The sequence below is a fragment of the Lissotriton helveticus genome, chromosome 2_1 (assembly GCF_964261635.1).
Source record: "Lissotriton helveticus chromosome 2_1, aLisHel1.1, whole genome shotgun sequence".
Classification (NCBI taxonomy): Eukaryota; Metazoa; Chordata; class Amphibia; order Caudata; family Salamandridae; genus Lissotriton; species Lissotriton helveticus.
The window spans coordinates 432,807,101-432,834,368 of NC_136059.1; the positions used below are offsets into that span (position 1 = coordinate 432,807,101).

Genomic DNA, 27,268 nt, shown 5'->3' on the forward strand with positions numbered 1-27,268 from the left:
TTTAAACATTTATTCTTCCATCAACTTTTACATATACATATATAACACATATTTTTTTTTTTAAAAGACACACATTCACTGGATAGTGTCATCAGTGATGTCATGACTGATGTCACTGACCATGTCATGAGTGATGTAATATGTGACGTCATCAGCAGTGCATTGCACGCGCAAGTTATACTGAGTCCAACTAACTATAACGTGGGAATTTCATTGGTTTTATGCGAGTAAAATTTCCAGCTAACTATAACTGGTGTCAAACCTATGGTTTTTTCAGTGAATATATATATATATATATATATATATATATATATATATATATATATATATATATATATATATATATAGCGCTCGACAACTCCAGGTGAATCTCCAGGAATAAAGAGACAGCACTCGGGAGGCTCCGTGTCACGTAGTTTATTAACTACAGGCTAAACCACAGACGCGTTTCGGCGATTTGCCTTCGTCAGTGTGTGTATCCACACGCACAAACCGGTACATATATAACAATATAACAATAGCATTTGACAACATGCAAGGGTTACACCTCTTAATTGGCATCGACAGAGGACTGGAAACCTCACTGCAAACGCCAGCTCCATTTTGTAGTGGTTAAATATTTACTTCCACTTAACACAATGCACATAGTGGTATCATGAGCAAATTGAACCTACAGATAGGTAAGCGCGTTATGATAGGAGGTATACAAATTAATCGCATGTGCTTCAGTTGCACTACTAAATAATGCCGTGGATCGGCAACAGTCCCCTGGGAATATATGGAGCCAATAAGTGATGTGTCCCCTTCTTGCACTAAAGATACTATATCATCATTAATAGACAGGCTATGTTATCCCATATGGCCTGATAAAAGTATCCAGGAAAAATAAGCAAAAGGAGAAGAAGAGGAGAAGGTGAGAAGAAAACGGAAAAAAAGAATATGAAGTATAAATCATGTTTTAAATCTAGACTTCCCGTTCTCTTAGGATTCAAAGAGCCCTTTGAACCTATAGTACATCATAGTGGATGATATTATAATTCATAGATTGACATACAGGTGCGAAATTAATACATGGTTAATGTGTGTATAATCCAAAATTCATCCATAATTTCAAATTAACCATCATTCATGGCACCAGGAAAGACTGTGAATGTTTACAGCTCGTGCAATAATCCACAGGATTCAACAGTTAGAGATTTGCTATATACAGTGAAATTTTCAGACAGCGCTTACGTCACTTGCCTAAATGGAATATCATTTCCTCACCGCTGTTTAACCCTCGGGGCCATTTTGTTGAGAGGTCTATTATGTAGCGTGATTCTAGCCTGCGTAGCCTTCGCAGGTGGTCCCCTCCCCTAATAGACTTTTTTATGGTGTCAAGGCCAAAATACTGCAGCTGATTACGGTCTCTATTGTGTTTTTCGGCAAAGTGCCGAGCGACTGGATAAGTTGGATCAGCTTTATCGATCGCTCTTAGATGTTCCAGGATCCGTAATTTGAGCATGTTAATGGTACTCCCTATATAGCGGAGGCCACACGGGCAGATCAAACAATAAACCGCTAGGGGTGTGCTGCATGTAATAAACTGCTTAATTGCCAGTTTCTTACCGGTGTCAGGTACCTCAATAGAGAGCACCCTTCTGCTTCCAGCGCATGCCTTGCATTTGCCGCATGGGTAGAAACCACTCATGGTTCTTAAGGTATTACTTTTTGGTAGTGGTTTCTCCAGGTGACTAGCCACCAAATGGTCCCTAAGGGATCTGGCTCTATTGAAGGTTATAAGCGGGTGGATCGGCAAGTCGTCTTTGAGTATGTTGTCGGTTTTAAGAATATGCCAATTTTTTCGGAGCATAGCTCTTAGATCATCAGCTCCAGTTGAAAAGGGAGTTATTAATCTGAACTTTCCTTTACTAACCGGAGCTGTCTTGGGGTCATTTCTTTTAGTTGGTTTTGTTGTCAGCAGAGAGTCTCTGGGGATTGCCCTTACTCTTTTCAAGGTGTTACTCAGAAGGGTTTCGCCATACCCCCTAGCCTGGAACCTACATATACACTCCCTTGCTGCCACCTCAAAATCCTCCAGTCTCGAGCAATTCCTCCTGAGACGGAGTAACTCTCCATATGGGATGCTCTTGACCAATTGCGGAGGGTGGCTACTGCTGGCAAATAGTGTGGAATTACCAGCAGTAGTTTTTCTATGTAGGGCTGTATGAATCTGTGCATTTTCTGAGAATACTCTTAGATCAAGATAGTCCGCGGTTACCGGACTTACCGTCCCAGAAAAATGCAGATTACAGTCATTCTCATTTAGTAGGTTAATGTAGGCATGTGCTGTGTTGGGTGGGCCACGCCAGAAGATAAACAGATCGTCGATGTATCTGAACCAACCCTCGATCTTTCCCTCCAAACCATCCGCCATGCAGCTCCTGGGCACCTGCTCCTCCCACCAGCCGACGAAAAGATTCGCATAGCTGGGAGCGAAGCAGGTACCCATCGCTGTTCCAGATACCTGCCTGAACAGCTGTTCCTCAAATAAAAAAATGTTGTTATATAAACAAAATTCAATAAATTCGAGGATCATAGTGTTGTGTTTGGTAAATCTTAGTTGTCAGTTCAGGAAGTGCTGGATGGCCTCTAGGCCCTGCTGATGGTTAATGACCGTATACAGGCTTGTGATGTCCAATACAATCAATTGGCAGTCATTGTCCCAGTTCACATGTCGAATTTTATTCAGAAAGTCCTTAGTATCTTGGACGTATGAGGGCAAAGTAAGTACCAAGGGAAATAAGAATTTGTCGATGAAGCAGGACATGTTTTCAGTAAGACTGCCAATGGATGATACGATCGTACGACCCGGTGGACGTACATTGTCTTTATGAAGTTTAGGCAGATGGTAGAATGTTGGTGTTAATGGTTGGCTATTCCGGAGAAAGAGAAATTCGTCTTTACTCAGCATGTGACAATCATGCCATTTCCCTATAAGTTTATCATTGTTCCGGACACTCTCTTGGTATACCTCGTTCATACACTTGGCATAAAAGTTGATATCTGACAGCTGACGTAGTGCCTCATGTCTGTAATACTCTCTGGTTAATAGCACCACATTCCCCCCTTTGTCCGAAGGCTTAATGATAATATTCTCATCTTTCATCAGATTATGTAGAACATGTTTTTGTTGCTCTGTGATGTTCGATTTCACTGGATGATACGCTTTCCTGTACTGCAAGAGTTCTTGGGACATAGCTTCAGCGAAAGCGTCAATTGCATCCCAAGGCATCTGTGGGATAAATATTGAAGGAGGTTTATATCCGCTCTCTTCCCGATCTTGTTCGATTCCCAGGGCCTCTGCCCTCTGTTCTCTACTGAGGGATTCAGATGGAATATTTGTGGAATTACCCTCCCGTAATTCCTCCAATGTCTCTAGAGCTTCAATTTCTCTGCCCGTTAGGGCATCTGTTGCTGTTAATCTGATGCCTTGTTCTCCGCATTCTTTTAAATGTGGTCGTAATTTGAAATATTTATGCAATTTGAGCTTTCTAGTGAATCTAAAAAGATCAATGCGGGTCTGGGTGTATTCAAGTGGTGCGCTGGGACAGAAAGTGAGTCCGAGGCTGAGTAGATTATTTTCGCAGTCCGTTAAAGTTCTGTCTGTTAGATTGACCACCGTCAAGTTCTGGCTTATGTTGTCTTCACCAAAATTCACTTTTTGTTGCTGCGAGTTCGGTTTCCCCAATTGTTTGGTTTCGCTCTGACTCTGCCTCTGCCCCTTCCTCCGCCGCTGGCCGCCATCTGATCTCCGAGCCCGCCTTGATTTTTTGCTGTTTGTTGTTGTTGGGCTGTGTCCGGTGGTTTCGTTTTGCCACCGCGTAGCCAGGCCCTCTTGATGACATAGAATTCATGATGAAAAGGAGTTTTTTCACTGCCATGGTTGGTCTCTGGCCGTGTTTTTTGGCGTTGTTTGGCTGATGCTCTTGTATCCTGGTGTTCATCTCCGGATTCGCTTTCAGTCACATCAGACTCTGATGTTGGAATTTCAGACGTTGGTACATTGCCAGACTGAAGTGCTAGACGTGAGGCGTCGTATTTTTTTGCATAAGTCAGTATGCGACCTTGTAAGTAATCATCCTCATCCCTTTCGTACTTTTCTTGTTTCCTTGTACGAATTTTCTGTTCGTATTTTGTGAGACGAGTTTTCATCTGTGTTTTAAGCTGGAGCACCAGCTCTTTGTCTGATTCTTTTTCCAGTTCCTCTTCCAGCGTTTTTATTTCCTCCAGTGCTTTTTCACGGTCACTCCAGGCATACTGGATTAGTATCTTTAATGTTCCTTCCGTATAGTTTGCTGTATGTAATTCCCAGTCCGTTAGCAACTGTGGATCTGGATTCTCATACGATGCACAGTATGGACTCTCAGGCCACGCGGTACTCTTTTTACCTCCACGTAGCTGGTGAGGCTGGTAGCTTCCCACCATTTACGTGTCTCGCGTTCTTGCAGTCTTTCAAGTTTCAGCAGCATCTCTTGTAGTTTTAAATTCTGTGGATTAGCTGATTGCACACTTTCACTAGTTCTCACTCTTCTATCACGATGCTTAAATATATCTTGTGCCGCTGTGCGGCGTTCAGTCTCTGAAAACATGATGCCGGTTTCAACTGCGCCTTTAACAAGATGTAAACCAGGCGCATTAAATAACGGGTAAAGCCCTTAATGTGCCCGTGACAGGGAGACACTCCCAGACGCCCAACCTCAATGTCCGCTTCTTCGTTATGTTTTCCCAACGAAGTATGCAAGGAAATAGTCAAACGGCGGTCCGCTTACCCTCCATGTCGTTTCGATTCGACTCCTGTTGAAGACCGGCGTGAGCCGGCGTCATCCAGGTGTCCCCTCGTACTCGACCCGGTGGGTGTGTTCCGTCTTCCGATAAAACCTTCCTGCTTGCGGCGAGGCGGTGCACAGGAAACTTCTTAACCAGACGCTCCTTTCCTTCGAAACCCCGTGCACTCAGGGGCGGGTGCTGTCACTGGCTCGAAGGAAGCCGTGGAAATACAGCGCTCGACAACTCCAGGTAAATCTCCAGGAATAAAGAGACAGCACTCAGGAGGCTCCGTGTCACGTAGTTTATTAACTACAGGCTAAACCACAGACGCGTTTCGGCGATTTGCCTTCGTCAGTGTGTGTATCCACACGCACAAACCGGTACATATATAACAATATAACAATAGCATTTGACAACATGCAAGGGTTACACCTCTTAATTGGCATCGACAGAGGACTGGAAACCTCACTGCAAACGCCAGCTCCATTTTGTAGTGGTTAAATATTTACTTCCACTTAACACAATGCACATAGTGGTATCATGAGCAAATTGAACCTACAGATAGGTAAGCGCGTTATGATAGGAGGTATACAAATTAATCGCATGTGCTTCAGTTGCACTACTAAATAATGCCGTGGATCGGCAACAGTCCCCTGGGAATATATGGAGCCAATAAGTGATGTGTCCCCTTCTTGCACTAAAGATACTATATCATCATTAATAGACAGGCTATGTTATCCCATATGGCCTGATAAAAGTATCCAGGAAAAATAAGCAAAAGGAGAAGAAGAGGAGAAGGTGAGAAGAAAACGGAGAGAAAGAATATGAAGTATAAATCATGTTATATATATACACACACACATATATATATATATATATTGCTTCGTCTCTTCTCACCACAATTCCTCATGGATGAAGTCACGGCACTGCAGCAGGTTAGTTTCAAGATATTTTATTTACACACCATGTGCAAATTAAAGTGCATCAAATAACGGTCTACGCGTTTCGGCTACTCCTAGCCTTCTACATATATATGAGTGTTTTGCCAGAAGTCCACTTTGACTTGCTACTCACGGTACCAGTAGCGGTGCCTGACCGGATTAAAGTAAGGTTGCCCACGCTCTTAATAAAATGTGCATATGTGCACTCAGGACTTGCAGAAAATATTAATTTATTGAAGAGATGAACACAAGCTCATGCAACACGTTTCCGCTTCCCGGACTTGCTCACATTTACATGTTCCTCTGAAAAGCAGTATTTTATCAGTGAGTACACACCAATCGAAAGTGGACTCCGAACTTAGTATAAAATGGTCACCATATTGAAAGGTCTGCACCACTGGATAAGCATTACCAAAACATAATGCATGAGTTCAATGTATCAAAATTAAACAGCAAGTTCAATAACAATAACAAAATAGAAATATGCTCTTGGTTGAGTACACAATACTAATCAGTCATCAAGGTGATCAAAATGCAGCAGTGTCAGCCATCATGATGAAAATAAAGACAATACATAATTGATAAGTAGGTTCACTATGAAATAAGAATATGTTGGATTACAACAATTATAGCTAAGTCGGTGCACACAGTTAAAAGACAGCTCCTCCTATCAAAAAAGTGTGGCCTTAAAAATAAGATACTGTACATTGGAGAAAAAATTACTTCAGTTGTCAGTCCTGAACATGCTCCATCTGATCCCCGTCAGCTTTCTAGCTCAACACTTGTGCCGGGCTACTCAGTTGGGCGCAAAGGTTCTTTTCTTCACAAGCTAATGCTCATTGAGACTGTCAACAATCTTCTAGTCCTTGCTATGTAGAGGGTGTCTCAGGTGTGTTAACTAATCCATCAGGTCCTGCGGTCATTTCTACTTCTCCACTAAAAGAGATTGACTGACTGCAATAATATGGGACCTCAGGCATTATAAGCAAGGCTTGATCAAAATATCTATTTTTAATGTTACATCCTCCTTTGCTAATCCAGCCGATTCATTCCAATTTATCCCCTATTGATATTTGAATTCTCTCATGGAACACTGCTGGTGTTCTCCATAACGTCACTGACCCCTCATGGAACAAATTCATGGATTCTTTTCCCATTGTTTTAATTCAAGAATCCTGGTTCACAGAGTAGGGTACATTTCTTATTGTATTGATACCATGCTTTCAACAAACGGTAGGTGTTTTGGGGGGCTGATTATCTGGGTCAAGATCTCCCTTCATTGTATCATCCAAAAATTAGACATGCAATCGCCAGACATTTTGGGGATCAATACAAGGCTTCTGACAAGGACTGCGGTCAATATTTTTAATATCTATAACCGTTCTGTTTGCAAAAAACAAAGATTTCCCAACCTTATCAACTTTTGGAAGAACATCTCTCGTCCAGCAAGTGTCTCTCTCCAATGATAAGTTTCTAAATTTAAGCTACATTTTACTATATTTAAACTTACATATATTTACCCTTACAAAATATAGGATTTATTTGCACAAAGCACTGGCACTTTAAGAGAGACGAAGAATAACAAAGAAAAGTAACCGTAACACGACGCTGTACCTGTAAGATTAGACTTGCACAACGCACATGCACTTTAAGAGCATTGAACAATCATGAAAAAGAAACTGGAAGATCACGCCAGATCTGTAAGATCAGATTATTCACTCTTTATGAATTATTTTTTTTGCGTTTTAATTACATATGATATGTTGCACAAACTATTAGCACTTTTCTGAAATCCTAGATTGAAAGGATTTTAATCATTGACTGTGCCCCTCCAATAGGACCGGATGATTTACATCTTATGTACAATATACCTATTTCCATTCCAAACTAGTCGTCATATGACATACTGGAAGAATCGCTTGTACAATTTTTAGCTTCATATGCAATGGTTTTTATTAACTATGCAATAAACTTATTTCTCTATATCTTCAAGGTACATAGATGTGGAGTTAAGAATATTAAATCTATACTTACCTATTTGCACTTATCGTCCTGATACATTGGCCTTCAATATTTTTGAGACAGTATTCTGTCCACACAATATTTGTATTTGTGATATTCTGTCCTGTCAGTGATCCATTTCTGTGCTGAGCTATTGCAATGTGTTGCTGTATTGTACTGTGGGTTATAGGTTGCACTATGTTTTCGCTGTTTTTGTGACCTGCTATGCTTTAATTGAGTTGCTCTGTGCATGCAATTGTTTTATATTCTGTTGTAGACATCAGCTATGTCAGAAAATGCTGCTAAATGTTCAACCCAGTGCTGCATACCCCATGTAAAGTCCCCCTGAGAAGTTGGAATTTACCACTGTCTAATGTTGGAAATTATTGCTGCACCAGCTTTTCAACTATGTAAGACAATTGTAACCCCGAAATTGTGGCAGAGATTGTCTTAGCCCTCACAGTGCTCACTTCATCTGATAGAGTCCTATATGTTTAATTGTGCATTGGGTCTTCATCCTACATTCAAGGAAAAACATTGCATTCAATTTAAGTCATGGGCAAATTAGAATTCTATGCAGGTTTATGCCCTGCAGGTCATGAATATCTCATTGGCCAGAACTGACAAGATTTTATACTAATGTTAAAATGGGAGGCAGTTTTTTTAAATACATGCTGTGCAAAGATTTTTCTTTATGCAACAATATCTTATAATGTATGTAATGATTACCTTTTTATTATGATTCACTAACAACTGATTATAAACATGATAATAATAATGATGATGAACAGCTATTAAGAAGATTTTTGACGTATAAATATATTTTATTTTGTCGGTGCTGTAGGTTACACTGTAAATTCTGCACTCATTCCTGGAGGTGAATTGTACATTGCGGGCCAGCCCAGGTATAATCACACTGGTCAAGTTATCATTTATAAAATGAATGGAAAGGAAATACAAGTATTGCAGACATTGGAAGGTGAACAGGTAATTGTGCCTAAAAAAAGTGCAAAAATGTTGATGATCCAAATTAAATGACTAAGCGAGAATGTGTAAGAAGGCTATAAAACTAGACAGGATGTACGTATTGGAAATTGGGAAGTTAGTGTGATCATTGCTGGATTATGATAAATCTTCCTTTGCATAGTCTCTGTTTTACAGGATGATCCATAACATATACACTACATGTATGTGCAACCATGTCCAATGTGTTATAGATTGATTTTACTAAGGAAGAAAGTGGTTGCACTCCATTTTTAGGAACTGATCCACCAGTCTTGGCCGGTATTTGATGCTTCAAAATAGTATGTTGGCAAATCCTGTTCACCAAAGAAACAAACATTTGAAAAAGAGGTTAAAAAAAGATTACTTAAACATATATAATTGATTTTCAGCTAATTGATTCTTCAGCATTTTGGAGTGGGGGGGCTCAACAAAAAGTATAAGCAATAGCAATCTGCTTTTGACAACTGTGACAACTATGAACCAGTGCTAAAGTGCTTGTGCTCTCTCTCTAAAACGTGGTAAAATGTGCTTAGTAACAATTGGCATATTTTATTTACTTGTACTTCCCCAGTAGATTGCATCTAGATTACATGAGCCCAGGGCCTGTAAATTAGATGCTACTAGTGGATCTGCATTATTTATTGTTTTATAAATTAAGCCTCTTACATAATTACCTTCAACCTTCTGATTAGCCTGTTTAGCTAGGCATGTGTATCTTTAGGGCTAGAACAACTCTTCCACAAATTTTTTGCTACCTTTTAACACATTTTTTTTATTCTTAGATTGGTTCATATTATGGGGGTGTTATAACAACAGTTGACATCAATGATGACACTTTTACTGACATTCTCCTTGTTGGAGCGCCAACCTACATGGGAACAGAAAAGGAAGAGCAAGGAAAAGTCTATGTATACACGCTGAATGAGGTAATGTATCACGTGATGTATGATTTATGCTCATATTTTTAAAGTATGTTATGGCATGAAACAAAGCAACCATTTGTTTTCTCATCCATTTTTGATACAAGAAATGTACTTTTTACAATAAAGTTTCAGCACTATATACTAAACATAAGCATACTTTGACACAGACAGCAATAGAAAAGGTTATGTTTAAATTAACGGACAAAAAGTGTGTTTGGTATACTCACCTTTAAGTTTCCTAATTTAAATCAGTTATATATTTTAATTCATATTAGGACAATATTGAGTCACATTAAAAAATATATAATACATATACACACTTCTAATAGGAAGCCATATACTTCCCACGCACTATGGTATAAAGGTGTGTGTGTAGCAGTAGACAGCCTTTTGGGTGACAGGGCTGGGAAAGAGCGGCTGCACACTACCATAGTAGATATGGCTCTGCACTGCTCTCTACCCCAAGAGATACGCAGTGCAACAACTTTTGTTGATGCTCAGTGTTGTTCTATTTAGGTCTCGCCTAAACAGCTTGCATGCGCTGTTACAGCGAGGGGTATTGTATGCAGTAAAGAGCTTGGAGCCCCGCCATCATTTCCTATTTAAAGGCTTGACTGTCAGTCATTGTAGTTGGCTTGTAATTGGGTACTCTACGTATTACATCACTTCCTTTTAATGTTTTGGAGCATTGAAAAAGTACCTATTAACAGTATTTTATTTGTCTTTCCGCGACTGGTGCTGTTCTTACGAGACCTTCAAACCCAATATGGTAGACGACCGGAAGTGGTCACATCTATGTGACACCTGTTTAATGTTTGTATGATGTCCAGCTCTTAAACATGTAATTACAGAGTTTTCTGCAGTGTTTCCCCTACACCAATGACTCCATTTAATTCCTGAGATTGATGATTGACCGCGGAGACTCCACATGTCCCGGTAGCGATTACATGTAGGCTTTCCTTGCCTCGTGGATTTCTTTCACTGAACACAGGGTATGCTTTCTAATGCCATGTGTTGACATTAAGGGCAAATGCTTTTGCTGTACACTACGCATGCGGGATTCAAGGACCAATGGAAAAAGGATTTTTGTCCATTATGCTCACAAAGACTGGCATCGTGGACTACGCATGGGCAGAGGCGCTCTCTGAGCTGTGGCAATGTTAGTTCCAGGCTCGTTATTTTAAGAAGAAAGTTTGCATCTTCAAAGTTTTTAGGATTGAGGCACGAGGCACAAGTCAAGGGGGTGGTTGTAGGGTGTAGGAGTGCCAACCTCCACCAATTTTAGAAAGAGGCTACTGTCCCCCTCGACCCAGCCAAGGATGCTCAGCGGGGTTTCCTTTTATTGTCGGACAGCATGCTTACACCTTTGGTGCTTGATTTTCTTTTCTATTTCTTTTCTTTTCTGGTGCTTCTTCTGACACATATTTGCTGCTGCTCCAAGGTTTATTCACAAGAAGGGTGGAAGTTCACCACAGGTGTTCTGTCCCAGGCCCAAACTCCTTACAGGCTCTTATTGTTCCTCCGCCTTCCTTGTTGATCCTCTGCCATAACAAAAAGTGCAAAGAAGCGGCTATTGTTGGCTGTGGGATTGTGCTGTTTCCCTCTCTCCCTCCCACCATTATCTATGTTGCACCTCCCACCCATCTGCCCTCCCTACGTGGTCCATGTTGCCCCTCCGCCTGCCAAGTGCTGTGATGTGGACACCACTAGCCCTTTTTTCCCACTCCCCTCACCTCTCTCCCTCTATGTTGCTTTACTTTCCACCCTCCAGCACTGACCAAGTCATAGTACTTTAAAAAAGACTTTCAGCCATACTGCACAATAACCTGATGCTCTATAACATGGCTAACAACATTGACAAAGCCAGTTCCTCACATAGGCTAGACGTATTGGCTTAAACTGGATGCTTGAGAATGCAAGTTTACAGAAGAATTAATTAAGCAATGTTTAACTGATTCAGCTGCAAACATCATCATATGGTGAACTGAAATATTTACTAGCAATAGGATGTATAACAGTACATAAGTGAAATAGCAAATTAAACGCATTTTACCACGCCTTTTAGAAGATTTTTCAGTGTCTCCTAATGCAGAGTAAATGGAAGCATCCATGGGGTGAATCTTCTCTTAGTTGGAATGTTCTGAGCCAAAATTAATTAATAAAAATTAGATTTCTTCAATTACTTATGGACACAAATACTTTTAGTATATTTCGCCGTCTCATTCAATCCCTTGTATTTTAAAATTGGCACTTCTCATCAGTATTTAATCATTCAGTTTACACTGCAATATGAGTATCTCTAAACATCTTGAACCCCCAAAGTTACAGTACAACCCAATGTATACCAGATAGAACATCACAATATAAGGAGCTATAACTTAAAATAAAGCGGTTTTGTTAAAGGTCACCACACCATAATGTAAGGCAAACCTATTGACTTTGTCAAGGGGTCATCACAACAATAACATAAGGGAAGCCGTTTAGCTTTGTCAAGGGGTCACTACACTAAAACATAAGGCAAATTCCCCTGACATACACAGAATCCCAATCCCAGTTGAAGAACACAAACCCTCACAATATGTAAACAATATGTTAGTTATCCTCACACGACCTGCAACCTCATTGAGAGCCCTCATGAAACGGATCTCACACTTTTCTTCCCTGTCTGGGTAGAGGATGAATTTGGATAAAAGTGAGGTTCTGCCTATCACGGATGACAAATCACTGACTGTGGTTACAGACCGCCTTATAAATGGTCCTTGCTAGACTTGGCATCCTTGGCGTGGTTTCCTATGACTTTTTGCCTCTACCTCCCGTATTTTTTATTGTCTGCAGGATTTCAGTTTTGCTGGCTTAGATGCTTTGCATGTAAGAAAGACAATGGTTCAAGGGTGGCCCAATTAGGTCCAAAGAGAAACAAGGAGTTATTTTTAAAGGATTATATCAATAGGGAGCAGAGTAAGTAGGGCAGCATCTGTAGTTTTAATTCCATATAACAAAATCAAATCTTAGATACACGTTCAGGTGCTCACATAAGTGACAAGGTGTGTAAATGACTGAGTGAGAGTGAAAAATACACAAAATATCACATGGATAACAGAAAGAAATCCACAAGGAATATATACAATGAGGGGATTTTCATTGGGGAGTAGACGACGTTTCGATCTTTAGTGAGTCAAGATCATCATCAAGACAGGGTGAGCAGTCTGAAACTGGAAAAAGGTATGCTTAGATTAGCACTGCGACCTACTGGATGTTTAGTTAATTATTATTATTATTATTCATTGCATTTTTAGAGCGCAACAGCTACCCACAAAGGGTTTCCCGGCGCATACATAAGATGATTCTGCGATGCTACAGTCAAAGAATAGTTTAGATGTTAAAAAGCCAGGTCTTTAAGGCTTTTCTAAAGCTCATGTAGTTGGTCTCATTTCGTGCTGTGATTGGCATAGAATTCCACAGCGTGGGTCTCAAGAAAAAGAAGGATTTGCTACCCATACGCGACAGCTTGATTTTGGGGATCACAAAATTCTTCGCCGTGGTAGAACGAAGAGCACGGGAAGGGCAGTATGGACGTACCAAAGATTGGAGATATTTTGGGGCTTTTTTCGTTGTGATTTTATGCATAAAGCAGAGTGATTTGAACTTGATTCGGTTTTCGATTTTTAGCCAGTGAAGATCTCGAATGTATTTGGAGGTGGGGGTAGTGCTAGGAATTTTACATAACAATCTGGCTGCTGCATTTTGAACTGTCTGCAGCCTTTGAATCGTGGCTTTCTTCGCCCCTAAATACAGTACGTTTCCATAATCGAGCCTCGAAGTGATCAAAGCATTGATTACCGTTTTCTTGGTCGATTCTGGCAGCATCCAGCAGATCTTCTTTAGCCATTTTAAAATGGCAAAGCATGTAGCAGACGTTTTTACTGCTTGCTGATGCATGTTGAGAGAGTCATCAATAATGATGCCCAAATTGCGTGCTTGCATCACCGGGACCGGGAGCAGGCCCATTTCCTGCGGCCAATGTTGGGGGCCCCATAACTCCTTGTTTTTACCCAGAACCATCACCTCAGTTTTCTCTCCATTTAATTTGAGAACATTTTCCTGCATCCATCCTGCAATTTTCACGAGCCCACGTTTAAGCATAGAGGGGTTATCACTATTTCCTGAGGAGAGTGAAAAAAAAAAGCTGAGAGTCATCAGCATAAGAGTACATTTGTAAGCCGGTTTCTTCCACCACCTTTGCTAGTGGACTCATGTACAGATTAAATAATAACGGACTAAGTATAGAGCCCTGTGGTACTCCATGCTCAAAAACCTGAGTATCTGAACAGGCGGAACGAGAAAAGACTTGAAAAGTTTGTTCCTTTAACAGAGATTTAAGCCAACTTAAAGCGGGGTCTCTAATGCCTAATAAATATAGTGTCCGCATTAATACAGTGTGTGATACCGTATCGAATGCGGTCCAAAAGTACAAGTGCAGCCGTTTCGCCTTTATCCAGCATACAACGGATATTTTCAGTAACTCCCAACAGAGTCGTCTTTGTAGAGAAACCCGATCTAAAACCTGATTGATAAGGCGGTAGCAGATCTTGGGCAATGGCGAATTCAGTTAAAAAGCGATGCACATGTTTTTCCAAAATCTTTGAGAATATCGGTAATAAGGAAATGGGTCTGAAATTTGAAGGCAAATTAGGGTCGGCTCCAGCCTTCTTTAACAACGGATGGATCATGGCTGTTTCCATTCTTTAGGTACGGTCTCCTCTTGTAGAGACGCGTTTAAAAGGTCTGTGATAATATCCATTGACTCCTTTTCAAGTTTTTTAAGTACTGAACAAAGGTATAGGGTCATTAGGCGAGCCAGATTTAATAGTATTAAGTAATTCAATTAAAGTATCAGTACTGAGTTTTGGCCAATTCTCTAATGTGCTACTGGGGACAAAGGGGAGCAACGGATCACCGTTATTTGGAGGGTTAGCGGTCAGAGCGCTTTTTGGGGGAATGTCTGTTAGACAGCTGTTATTCTGAGCATTTTCTATCCCTTGATAGATTGTTTCCACTTTGCTAACAATGAAAGTGGCCAACAGGTCACATTGCTTCTTACTTAAATCTAGTGGAGTTTGTAGCGTTTTTTAGCCTGCCAGTTCTTTCACCATTTTAAAAAGTGCTTTTGACCGATTTAGGGCCTCCACTATAGTGGAGCACACAAAATCAGCTCGAGCCTTACTGCAGAGCACATGATATTTTTTAAGTTTACTCTTATACACCCTTTTTGCTTCAGATGAATACGTTTTCCTCCAAGTGCGTTCAAAAGTTTTGCACTTGGATTTTTCTAATTTCAATGATTCCGTGAACCATGGGGCAGGGGGTTGATGGTCTTTGCATTTTAATTTAGTTTTTGGTAGGCAGGTATTTATTGCTGTCATAAGCCATTTCTGTACTGCTGAAGATAATGCATGGACAGATGGTTTAGAGCATGGAGTATGTGTGCTTAAGAAGGCGTTCAGGGCATCAATATCCAGTTTCTTCCAGTTCCTGATGAACTGAGGTTGCTCAGGTGTGTCACCCGCCCTTGAGATGGCGACTTGAATGCGAAAATCTAACCAAATAATGGTCCGACCAACAGATCGGTAGAGCAGGAGAAATGGTGATTTCCTTAATATTTGAAAAAACCGGATCGAGTAAATGTCCTGCACTATGCGTAGATCCTGAATTAAGAAGATTTAGATTGAGGGACGCTAAATCAGCAATAAATTCTACGGCTTTTGAACAATTTGCATTTTCTAGGTGCAAATTCATATCACCAATAAGGGAGAAATTAGATGCCTTCATGACTAGTGGACCAATGAGTTCTGGAAGGGCCGCTGCCCAGTTAGTCGTCGTCCCTGGCGGACGATAAATGAGTGCGCCTGTTAACGTATAGTTAGGGGAGAGGGCAAGTTTATTTTTTTTATTTTTTATTTTTTATTTTTATTTTATTTTTTTTTTTTTTATTGAGCATTCTTTAGATATACAACAATGATAAGGAGAGGCAAGGCTGAACGTAATACGTTAAATACAAAAACAATTGTTAATGATCATTACAATTTTGGATGTAGTAGATATGTGACAGATACAAACATAAAAGGTAAACCTAAAAACAAAATAGCAATACACATCTGATATAACCTCATTTTCCAACTCTACGCCTCTGAATAGAGGTGAAAGATATTTCTAGCTAGTTTAAATAGCTTTGTAGTCAGACCCTTTGTTGTTCATACCAGTTAGCTACGGAGGCCCAAATCAAGTCCCCTTTAGCTCTAGATTTTTTCCCTCTGGTTTTGTATATCGCCATTTCTTGTTTGTATATAGCCAGGAGTCTATTTATCCATCCCTGAAATGTGGGGGCCTCTGTATCCTTCCAGCGGGCTGCTAAGATAATTCTATATATAGCGGTAGATAGAAAGATCGTATAGATTTCTGAGTTGTTGAATTCCAGGGAGCTATCAAAGCCTAATATAAACAAGGTTGATGAAGTTTGAATCTCCCGACCAAAAATCTCGGTCCAGTATTTACCTATACTTTCTTTTAGTTGTTTAAGTTTCGGACAGTCGTAAAACATGTGTATTAAATTTGCGGGGCCAAGTGCACATCTAGGGCATTTATCGTGACTAGCCTTACCCCATGAAAATAATTTAAATGGTGTGTAATATAAATTGCATACCGTTTTATAGATTTGGGCTTTTAGATTACTCGCAAGTATGACCTTAGAGGATAGTTGTAGCACCATATCTATGTCAACGTTAGGATTGTTTAATTTGTTAGCCCAGCTATCTTCTATTCTATCGAGATCGTCCGGATGGTTATTTATAAGGATCCCATATATATCGCTAATTCTAACTGAAAATTTTTGCATCAGGTTTAGTAGCGATGGCGACTGTAGCTCGGTATTTGTAATGTATTGTCTTAATGATGTGTAAATTTCAATAAATTTAAGGTAGTCTGTGGGACGAATCTGATATTTAAGACGCAATTCGTCAAATGTTGTTCTACCGTCTGAGTTTAGGAAATCGCCAATAGTGACAATACCTAAATTTTCCCATCGCTTAGTAATGTTATCATTGAGATATTGAGGAACTATAAAGCTATGCCATAAGGGTGTATAATTGGTATGTTTGGGTATTGAAAGTATTTTAGTAGCTCTGGTCCAGATTTTATATGCGTCTGTGACTATCTTAAATTTAATCTTTTTATAATATGATGGATCAATTTGCCTTAACAATAATCCTCGTGCTGTATTTCCTAATGTGAGTTCGTAGATAGAAGGGATATTATGCAAAGATCTATTATGGTCTGATTGTTTAGATGTGATTAAAAAGGCCATCTGTTGTAAGATGGCAGCCCACATGTAATAGGTTAGATTTGGCACTGCTAATCCGCCACGGGCTGTTGGCAACACCAATTTGGTTATTGCCCTTCTTGTCTTCCCATAGTTCCAAATAAATGATGCTATTGCTTGATCTATCTTCTTCATATAGGTATTGTCGATTAAAAAAGGGATTGCTCGAAATAGATATAGTAGTTTTGGAAAAATTGTCATTTTGATATAGTTGGTTCTACCAATTATGGATAGATGAAGGTTGTTTACTCTAAGGAGATCTTTTTTAATTTTAGTAACTAAGGGGTCATAGTTTAAAGTAATGATGTCATTAGTATTAGGTGAGATGGTAACCCCTAAGTACTTCGCATTTGCTACTTTATATTGGCCTGTGTATGGGGTGTTATCGGTACAGACTACCATCGTTTTGTCTTGATTTAATGAGTAGCCTGAATACAGACCGAATATTCGAGTGACTTCTTCTATTTCATCTATGGCCTCGATAGGGTTGGTGGTTAGAATCGCTATGTCATCAGCGTAGGCGAGTATTTTGGTATTATATATACTTGTTTTTACTGGAATTATTGCTGGTGATGTTAGAAGTTTAATAATTAATGGGTTGATGTATAGTGAAAATAAGAGTGGAGAACACGGACACCCTTGTCTTGTCCCTCTCTGGATATTTATACTTTCGTACTCACAGCCTCCGGTCAGGATTTTAGCTTTAGGTTCTGTATATAGGGCTTTTACTGATTTTATAAACCCTGGGCCTATGTTGTGAAGGGCTAAGAGCTCCCATAAATACTGCCAGGAGACCCGGTCAAATGCCTTTTCGGCGTCTAATAGGACCAGGGACATTTGACCTTTCTCTATCTTCATTATATCAAACAGTGTTAATACTCGGCGTATGTGATCGGTGGTGCTTTTGCCGGGTATGAACCCGTGTTGCCAAGGAGACACTAGTTGTTCTATGTGCTTACCAAGTCGGTTGGCTAAAATCTTCGCGTAGGTTTTAGAATCTGAATTGATCAAAGAGATTGGTCTATATGACGTTGTTAACTCAGGGGGTTTGTCCTTTTTCCTGAAAACTGATATGTTTGTTTGTTTCCATGACTCTGGGGATTTTCCATGCCATTGGATACCTAAGAATAAGTCTTGAAGGATTGGAATTATTATATTACCTAGTATCTTATATAGGTCTAGGGGTATCCTATCGGGCCCAGCAGCCTTCCCTGCGGCTAGTTCTGCTATTGCCAACTCCACCTCTGTTCTAGTGATCTTTTTCTCTAATTCATTCCTTACGTTATCGTCAGCGGGTTGTAACATATTAGTTTCGCTATGCCAGTTAGCTAAAAACTCCTTAATCTCATTGGCCGTGTGTTCATCTTCATTCTGGTATAACTTTTGATAATATTCCTTGAAGCAATTAGCGATTTCTTTCTGGGTGGTATATTTATGTCCACAATGTTCAATACTTTGTATTGTGTTATAGGATTGAGTCTGTCGTGTTTTTAAAGCTAGGTGTTTCCCGACATTTTCGCCTACCTCGTATGATTTGTTTCGATAAGCTTGGACAGTTTCGGCGGCTTTAACAGCTAACTCATTATTTAATTCTGCCTTAAGCACTAGGATCTTTCTTAGGGTATCCTCAGCCTGTTCGCCATGTTGTGTTTGGATTGCATGTTTATATTCTAGTTGTGTCAAATCGTTTATCAGTTGATTATGAATTTTCATCCGTTCTTTCTTGCGAGTGGCAACAAATGTGGCAGTTTCCCCCCTTAATGCGGCCTTATAGCTGTCCCAAACGATGAATCGTGAGGCACTATATCGGTTTGCGTCAAAAAATTCTTTCGTCCATTGGGTTATATGAGTTATGTCTCTTGGTTGGCTAGTAGTTTCCTATCGAATGACCACTGTGTGTGGGCTCGATTATACCCAGATATTTCCACTGTAATGAAAATCGAATTATGGTCAGAAATTGTCTTTGGATCTTTAAAGATCAGGGCATTCAGAGCAATATCAGGTGTTGCAAAGAAATAGTCTATGCGAACATACTTCCGATGTGGATAAGAGAAGAAGGTGTAACCTGGGTCTTTACCCTTTTTTAACAACCATAAATCCTGAAGATTATGGGTCTGAATTAGATTTAAAACTGCTCTGAACACCCTGGGCTTCCGTCCGGAGTATGTATAATGGTTCTGAAGGGCCTGGGTCTGGTTAAACGTTAAATTAAAATCGCCACACACGATCAGGGTACTTGGCCATGATGCCAGTTCTGATTCCAGTTCAACAAATAATGTGGGGTCGTCAAGATTAGGGCCATAAACAGAGCATATTGTAATACCCACATCTAGTTGGACAATGGCCCATCGTCCATGGTCGTCAGCTTTTTTACGTAGCGGGCTACCAAATCTTGTTCTTGCAAGCAGAGTAACTCCCCTAGTTCTTGAAGTTTGAGTTGTTGTAATTAATATATGGTAACCAGGTATTTTTAGTTGGTTAATCTCCCCTATTGGTATATGGGTTTCTTGTATGCAAATGATATCACAAGAGCTATAAGCCATTATTTGAGAAAATTGGGCCCTCTTTCCTCTGTCGTTTAAACCTGCCACATTCCAACATCCTATGTTTAATCTACCCATTTAATTGTATTATTTTTACATCGAGGTTCATCAGCCAACGTTCCGTCGTAAGTATCAGTTTGCTCATTTTATATTTTTTTGTTGTTCCCCCCCCCCTACCCCAAGTGCACCCGGTGCACCCAGATTCCCACCCTCCGCCCTCCCTTCTCCACTCCACCCTCCCCACCCCTTGCCTTCCCGAACATGGCAATGAGACTCCATCAGAGTCTGTGGTGATGGATTAGCCTGCTCTGTTCAGGACTAGCGTGGCATGCATTTAAAGTGTACAGGAAATGACAATTACCTCAAACGGGAAGAAAGTTATGAATAGAAGAAACACACTTTGCACAACATGATAAAATAGAAAAGATAAGGGTCAAGGAATAGAAGAAAAGATAAGTGTAGGAGAGTGAAAAGGTCAATAATTGAAAATTATGGATGACATCTGTTCAATTTCTTAATTCTTAATTCTTTTTTTCTTACTTTCAGCTACACAGTTTGTATTCTGATGTATCAGGCTACTTGTGAAACCGGTAGCCAGTAGCCTAATTCTGTTTCTATCTCGTGCCTACATCAAATACCTCCCCACCCTACTCTCAGGTGCGAACAGTTGTTCTCTCATAGACTGTCTAAGTATTCCTTAGCCTTGACCTCAGATGTAAAAAATGTAGTCTGTCCCATGTATATTACTTTTAGTTTTGCAGGATTGTTCAAGTATACTACAGCTTTCTTCTCTTGGAAGGGTTTGATGAGTTGCCTGAGTCGCCACCTCCTTTCGACAGTCCAGTGGCAGAAATCGGGACGCACGAAGTACGATATTAAATCCTTTTTACGATGTTTATCAGGAGTGACTTTCTCCGCAATGGCCTGACGAAGCAGGAAGTTTCCAAAGTAGACTAGGACTGCGCGTGGGTATTTACCTGTAGGTACCGTGGATTTTAAAGTTAAAGGTACCCTATGAGCTCTCTGTACCTCATACCCCCAATCCCAGGTGTTTAGTTCAGGAAGGGTATCACGAAATAGTTGTATTATAAAGGTACGGCAGTCCTCACCTTCCATTTTTTCTGGGATTCCCAGCACTCGAAGATTGTTCCTGCGCAATCTATTTTCGTAATCTTCAAGCTTCCATCTGATGTCATGAACCTGTGCTTCGGTGGTTTCAAGTCGTTCGTTTGTAGCTGTGGCTTCTGTCTCATTAACCACAATGCGATCCTCAATGTCGTTTAGCCTCTCTGTAAATGCGCCCATGGTTTTAGAAAGTTTGCGAACCACTCCTTGGACTTTTTGTAGGCCTGCTCGGGCTTTGCGACTGTCTTTAGAAGTTTCCTCACGGTGTGATGCTATGGCCTGCAGGACTGTCTCCATTACTTGTGTTAATGTGGTTCCTGAAGCCTCGAGAGTTTCCTTGTTTAGATTTTGTTCCGAGGACGATCTTTGAGATCTTGGATCAAGAGTATGGCTCTGATTTAATGCTAGGGCTGTTGGAGTGTAGTCCCATGATAAATCATTTGCGCCGTGATGCCCAGTTTTTTCTTTTTTAATATAGTTCTTTTTTTGTCGCGTTGTTCCTTCGGTAAATTGAGTTCAGCATCCGAGCTTGAGTTAGAACCTGAATCATTCTCTGGATCTTGCACATCCTCTAGTTCATCCGTATCGCCTGACCAGCTGATATCCTCGGATAAAGAGTAAAAATCAGTTATGTCCTTATCGGTCTCAAGAGCCTCGATAGCATCTCCGGGGTGTACATCTATTCTGGAGCTAGATTGTGGTGCTACCATATCAGGGTGGAGTGCCTCTGAAGTTTGTAAGTTCTCGCTCCCTGCCCCTCTCTCGGGGGGGTTGCTGATCCCAGCTTGTGACTTGTGATTTAAGTCGGTGAGTGAGTTTAGTTGAGCATCGACTATTAAACTCTCAGGCAAGAGATCTGCTTGCATCCCCGTGGCACTTTGAGGGTCTACGGGAGGGCCTTGGTTAGCCCGCTCAACCCCATTGTTCAGACTGCTCTCGGAGTGAAAAGTGGGGAGAATTGTAACCTCCCGCTGATCACCATGTATACTAATAGTCTTTAGTGCAGGTTCGATAGTGACATTGCGAATGTTATTACTGTCCCCCTCTTGGTTAGCTAGAATACTTTTACTTTTATCCACTGAGTCTTTGTTATGTGCGCCCTCATTATCAGTGCCCAGCTGATCATTAGTACCGAATTTAGGAGGCGCAGAGATAGAAGGGGTAGAAGGGGTAAGAAGGCTTACCTGCCCGCTAATACTACCGGATCTTTCCGGTGCGCTGCTGGACACAGTCTCTGTCTCATAACTTTGCACCGATATCATTGCTGAAGCATTCTCTGCCCCCTTCCGACCTGGTACAGCATCCCCCTCAGCCTGGCCTGAAACCGCGAGGCATATAGACATACCGCCCCCCTCCATAGGGGCAGTCACTAGTTGCTTCTCAGTGATCTGTTGTGCCTCTTTTGCCACTGTTCTTTGATTAGCGGCGCGAAACAATGTAGCCACTGTTGAAGTACTTATTGTAGCACTTTTTGCTGATAGGGACGCTAGTGGTGTTTTAGTTGAAAAGCTTCCCCTCCGGGCTGGCGTTTTTTCCACCGTCTTCTCTGCCACCACTGCTGTGTCAGCTGTCTCAGCGCGCATTCCTGATCCTTGCACTCCTTGCACTCCCCCACTTGTAGCACCACGCTTACTTGTCTTACTTGTCTCTTGATCTCGCATCAGCGCCTGACGTGCAGCCCTTGTCTTGGCCGCCACCGCGGCCGCATTCTTCGGGGCCATTGCTGCTGACGGGGTTAGTGATCTGCTGCCGGTAACAGGGTTCAGGCGTTCCGTATCTGTCACGGAGCTCGCTAAGTTGAGAGTATCTGCAGAGTCTGACCGGAAGAGCCAGCACAAGGAGCGCAGTGCACACACAGATCGGTGATTACCGATCAGCAGGCGGAGGACAGCAAATCCAATTACGGAGGAGAGCAGCGAAAGCGGCGTCCTTGCGGAAAGTGAAGCCGTGGCAGGTACAGCTTCAAACTCATTTGGCTGCATAAGTCGCATATTGGTATCCATATCTCTCGGGGCTATTGGCACACTCATCACAGTGTTTTCGGTTCATTTCCCTCTTAATCAGGTATAAATCTCTGGGTTAGTTTATGGCATGTTCGGCTGTCCAGTTCAGAGCAGCAACCGGCGTCTAGCCTGACGCCGCCATCTTGCCCCGGGACAAGTTTAAATATAGCAGCTTCGCATTTAGGACACAGTAACTTAGTGAACTCACAATTAAATTCCTTTCTAAAAAGGATAGCAATCCCTCCCCCTACTTTATTTGTCCGATCTAACCTTATTATTATTATATATTTATTATTATATTTAATTGTATACACCGCGCAGCTACTCGGAGGTTTCCCGGCGCTAAACAAAAGAGGGAGGACAAGGTAGTTGCAAAAAGACGGTCTCTAGAAGGCAAAGAGGGTCTAGAGGTTAAATAACCAGGTCTTGAGGTCTCTGCGAAACCTTAGATAGCAGGATTCAGAGCGTAAGGAAAGCGGTAGGGCATTCCACAGGGAAGGAGCCAAGTAAGTGAATGAGCGGCCGCCCATTCTGGCTCTCCTAATACGAGTTGGGTAGATGAACGAAGAGTGCGGGGGGGACAATAGTGTTGAACCAGAGTGCTTAAATAAGAAGGGGCATTACCTGACTTGATACTGTGCATAATACAGAGGGCCTTAAATTTAGAGCGGTTTTCAATACGGAGCCAATGTAGGCTACGCAGAGAAGCAGAAGTGGAAAAGGTTCTGGGGAGATTACAGAGTAATCGAACAGCCATGTTTTGAATAATCTGAAGTTTACAAGTCACCTCCTTGCATGCACCCAGAAAAAGAACATTCCCATAGTCCAGCCGAGATGTAATTAACGCTTGGACTACGGTTTTCTGGGTGTCATGGGGAAGCATCCACATGATCTTTTTCAGCCACTTGATGATGGTAATACAGGTGGCAGAGACCTTGATCACATGTTGCCTCATCGACAGCTGATCATCAAATATGATGCCTAGGTTATAAGCTGTCTTGGAGGGAACAGGTAGGGGACCCATTTGCTGTGGCCAATGGTGGGGACCCCAGAGTGTGGTATTGTGGCCAAACAAGAGAAGCTTGGTCTTATCCCCATTTAATTTTAATTTGTTGTCGTGCATCCAATTAGCTATGTTATTGAGACCAGAAAGAAGGGAAGATGTAGTGGAGTTTTGACCTGTGGAAAGTGAATAGATGATCTGAGTATCATCGGCGTAAGAATAGATGGTAAGTCCGGCTTGCTCCGCAATGGTAGCTAGGGGTCTTACATACAAGTTGAAGAATAGTGGACTCAAGATAGAGCCCTGAGGGACGCCATGAGTGGAGTGATGGATTTTGGAAGCTGAGGAAGGGGAGAAAACTTGGAACGTGCGGTCAGATATATAGCTGGCCACCCAACCGAGAGCTGAGCCACTGATGCCGATGGACTTAATGGCAGTAAGAAGGATGGAATGGGAAACAGTGTCGTAAGCGGCACTCAAATCCAGTAGGGGGAGTGCCACAGTTTCCCCTCTGTCAACCTGGCACCGGATGGTCTCAGAGACCCCAAGGAGAGTAGACTCGGTAGAGAAGCCAGACCTAAAACCAGACTGAAACTGATGGAGAAAGTTGCCTGCTTCAATGTAAGTGGTGAGCTGTTTGTTAATGTGCTTTTCTAGAATTTTGGAGCAGACCGGAAGGAGTGAGATGGGGCGAAAATTAGCTGGATTATTGGGATCAGCATTAGCTTTCTTTAGTAGGGGCACAATCATCGCGTGCTTCCACATACTCGGGACCTGAGCTTCTCTGAGTGAGGCCTTAAGGAGTTCTAAATTTTAAGTGAATGCATGGAAATCAAGAGTTAGAAGGATTTGTGGGGGCATGGGATCCAAGGGGGAACCAGATTTAATGCAACCCAGGATATTCTGAGGAAGTGATAGTAAGAGGGTCCCATGCAGTCAGCTGAAGCGGGGAGGGCGGACACATTTGCGCCTTTGTTTCTGATTCATACAAAGATGCAGACATGACCGGCTCAGGAGAGGACGCAATGTGAGTAGGAACTCCAAAGTTAGTATAGATGGTCTCAATCTTGGCAGTGAAAAATTCTGCCAAGGTGTTGCATTGCGTTTCATCCAGGCAGGGAGCTTTCGGCAGGCAGGACATGCCCGAAAGTTCCTGCACAGCTTTAAATAAGGCTTTAGGTCGGTTCTGAGCATTTAGAATGGTTAGATTAACATGTTCCGCCTTGGCTATGTTACAAAGGGAATGGTATTTGGTAAGAGCATCTTTGTAGGTTTGTTTGGCCCCAGGATCGTAATAGGTGCGCCATTTCCGTTCCAACTTTTTGCACATAGATTTCTCATTTTTTAATTGCTCAGTGAACCATGGAGCGGGGGGATGATGTAAGTTGTGTTTATATTTGCGCAGGGGGAGACATGTATTGACCGCAGAGGTAAGCCAGTTATGTATAACAGCCTCATCCTTAATAGTGGCCATATTAATAGAAGGTCTGGTATTCTCAAGACAGGAATTCAGTTTTTTGGAATCTAGATTCTTCCAATTTCTACCAGCCCTGGGTAGCGTGGAGTTTTCCAGGGATTTTCGGTGCACAGTCAATTTTTATAGAGAAACTAATTATGTAATGATTGGACCAAGGAATGGGCCTGGGGGACTTACATGTTATGGTGTCTAAGTTAGAAAAAATGGGATCCAGTAGGTTTCCTGCCTTGTGAGTGGGACCAGAGTTATGAAGAGAAATGTAAAGTGCTGCTAAATCTTGTATAAGGTGTGTACTGGTGGGGCAGGATACGTCGTTAAAATGTAGATTAAGGTCTCCAAGGAAGAGGTTAGTTGAGTGCAAGAGTAGTGGGGCAATATATTCAGGAAATGAAGAGGCCCAAGTACTGGCCGAGCCGGGTTGGACGGTAAATGAGAGTGCCAGAAAGAGTGTAGTTAGGGGAGAGCAGAAGTTTAAACAGGCCGGCTTCACAATTAGGAATAGCTAAGTCTTCCCACTTGCAAGAATAAATTCTTTTAAAAATGATTGCTATACCGTCTCCCTCCTTTCCCACTCTATTTTTACCTACGTAAGTGTAGTCATCGGGGAGAGCAGAGGCTATGTCGGGGCCAGAGCTGTCGTCTCCGTAAGAAACATAGCAGCTGGTTGAGCGGAAACGAGAAGGTCGAAGATGTCACTCCTGTGCTTCAGTAAGGACCTACAATTTAGGCTGATGAAAGTAAGGTCACCAGAGGAATTAGGGGGTTTGCGCCATAATGAAGTATGCAGACAATTAGAAGAGGTTATATCAAGCACAGAGGGGAGAGATGATAAGGATAACTTGCACTCCGGGCAGCTTAGGGGGGCAAGGTGGCAAGACAGAGGGGGGTGGCGCAAACATTGTAATGGCCTGAGACTCATCAGGGTCTCACTGGAGTAAGAGAAAGTGGCTTTTGGAGAGGCAAGGAGAGTGGCCCCTGGTCCCGTCTGGTCACGGACGGTCGCGGACGGGCGCAGACGGGCAGGACTCTGGCACGACTCCGGCACGCCACCGTCGCGCCCGTTTGGCGCGTCCGCTGCGCGTCGGCCAGCGCATCGGTTATGTAGGGAGGAGGCGGCAGGAAGACTAGACCGCTCCCCCCGCTTCCGCCGGAAGTGAGTGCGAAGGAGAAAGCAAGACCTCCCTCCACACCACGAGCTCGGCTCGGGGAGGAACGGGGAGTGGGAATACACCAAATAATACCGTGACAATAGCACAAGATTAAGGACACATAAGGAATTTAAAATATACACGCAGTGCAGGCGCCTGGTGAAGTGTCCCCCTGCCCTCTCACAACAGCGTACACCCCAGGAGCTAGCAATGCTCAGGAAACAGTTTTAAAATCAATGAGTCGCAGTGCGCGCACCTCAATCGTGCCCCCTGCCTGAAAAGCAACAAGAATTAAAAGCGAACACAGCGCAGAGTGACACCTAAATCGTGCCCCTGCAAATGAGTATTTAGAGATTTTCAATAATCTGGTAGAGTGCAGCAACACACGTACCCTCTCTCAGTAATACTATTGCATAATGATCAGGTAGAGCTTCTGCAACTTCTGGACCCGAACTTTCTTGGAGCCATGTTTCCGTTAGAAACAAGGCGTCAGGCCTTTCATCCATCAGTAGGTCAAAAATCTCGGATTTATGTTTGGGTAGGGATCGACAATTCAAACAAAAAAAAAAGAAAGTTTTCACTTTGGGTTGATTGATGAGCATCTTATCCTTGCCTCTAACTCCAGTTACCTTCTTGCCTTCAGATACTGAGAAATTACACTCTTGACAGGGTACAATATCGCCACTTAAGTGTAGTATACTACATTTCATTACCTGTGGAGTTCTTAAAGTCAGTAGCTGTTCTGAATTGTATTTGAGTGAAAGGCGCGCATTTTTATGAGTTAGTATAGCTGAGATTATAACATCTGCTTGTATGTCACTGTCTATAGAATTGCCAGGGGATAGTATCGGGGCCAAGGCCCTGAGCCCGGTCCCGGCGCGGATGGGCACAGACGGGCTTACCTTTGGCGCGCCA

General features: G+C 42.0%; 1 protein-coding gene across 1 annotated transcript in view; it reads left to right on the forward strand.

The window, feature by feature from the left end:
* The window catches only part of ITGA1 (integrin subunit alpha 1), a 1,037,437-nt gene that overhangs the window by 651,108 nt on the left and 359,061 nt on the right, over window positions 1-27,268 (forward strand). Inside the window, exons 12-13 of the mRNA XM_078675060.1 lie at window positions 8,596-8,738; window positions 9,539-9,682. Coding sequence (XP_078531186.1) covers window positions 8,596-8,738; window positions 9,539-9,682 — 287 coding nt within the window. The remainder of the gene's footprint in view (window positions 1-8,595; window positions 8,739-9,538; window positions 9,683-27,268) is intronic.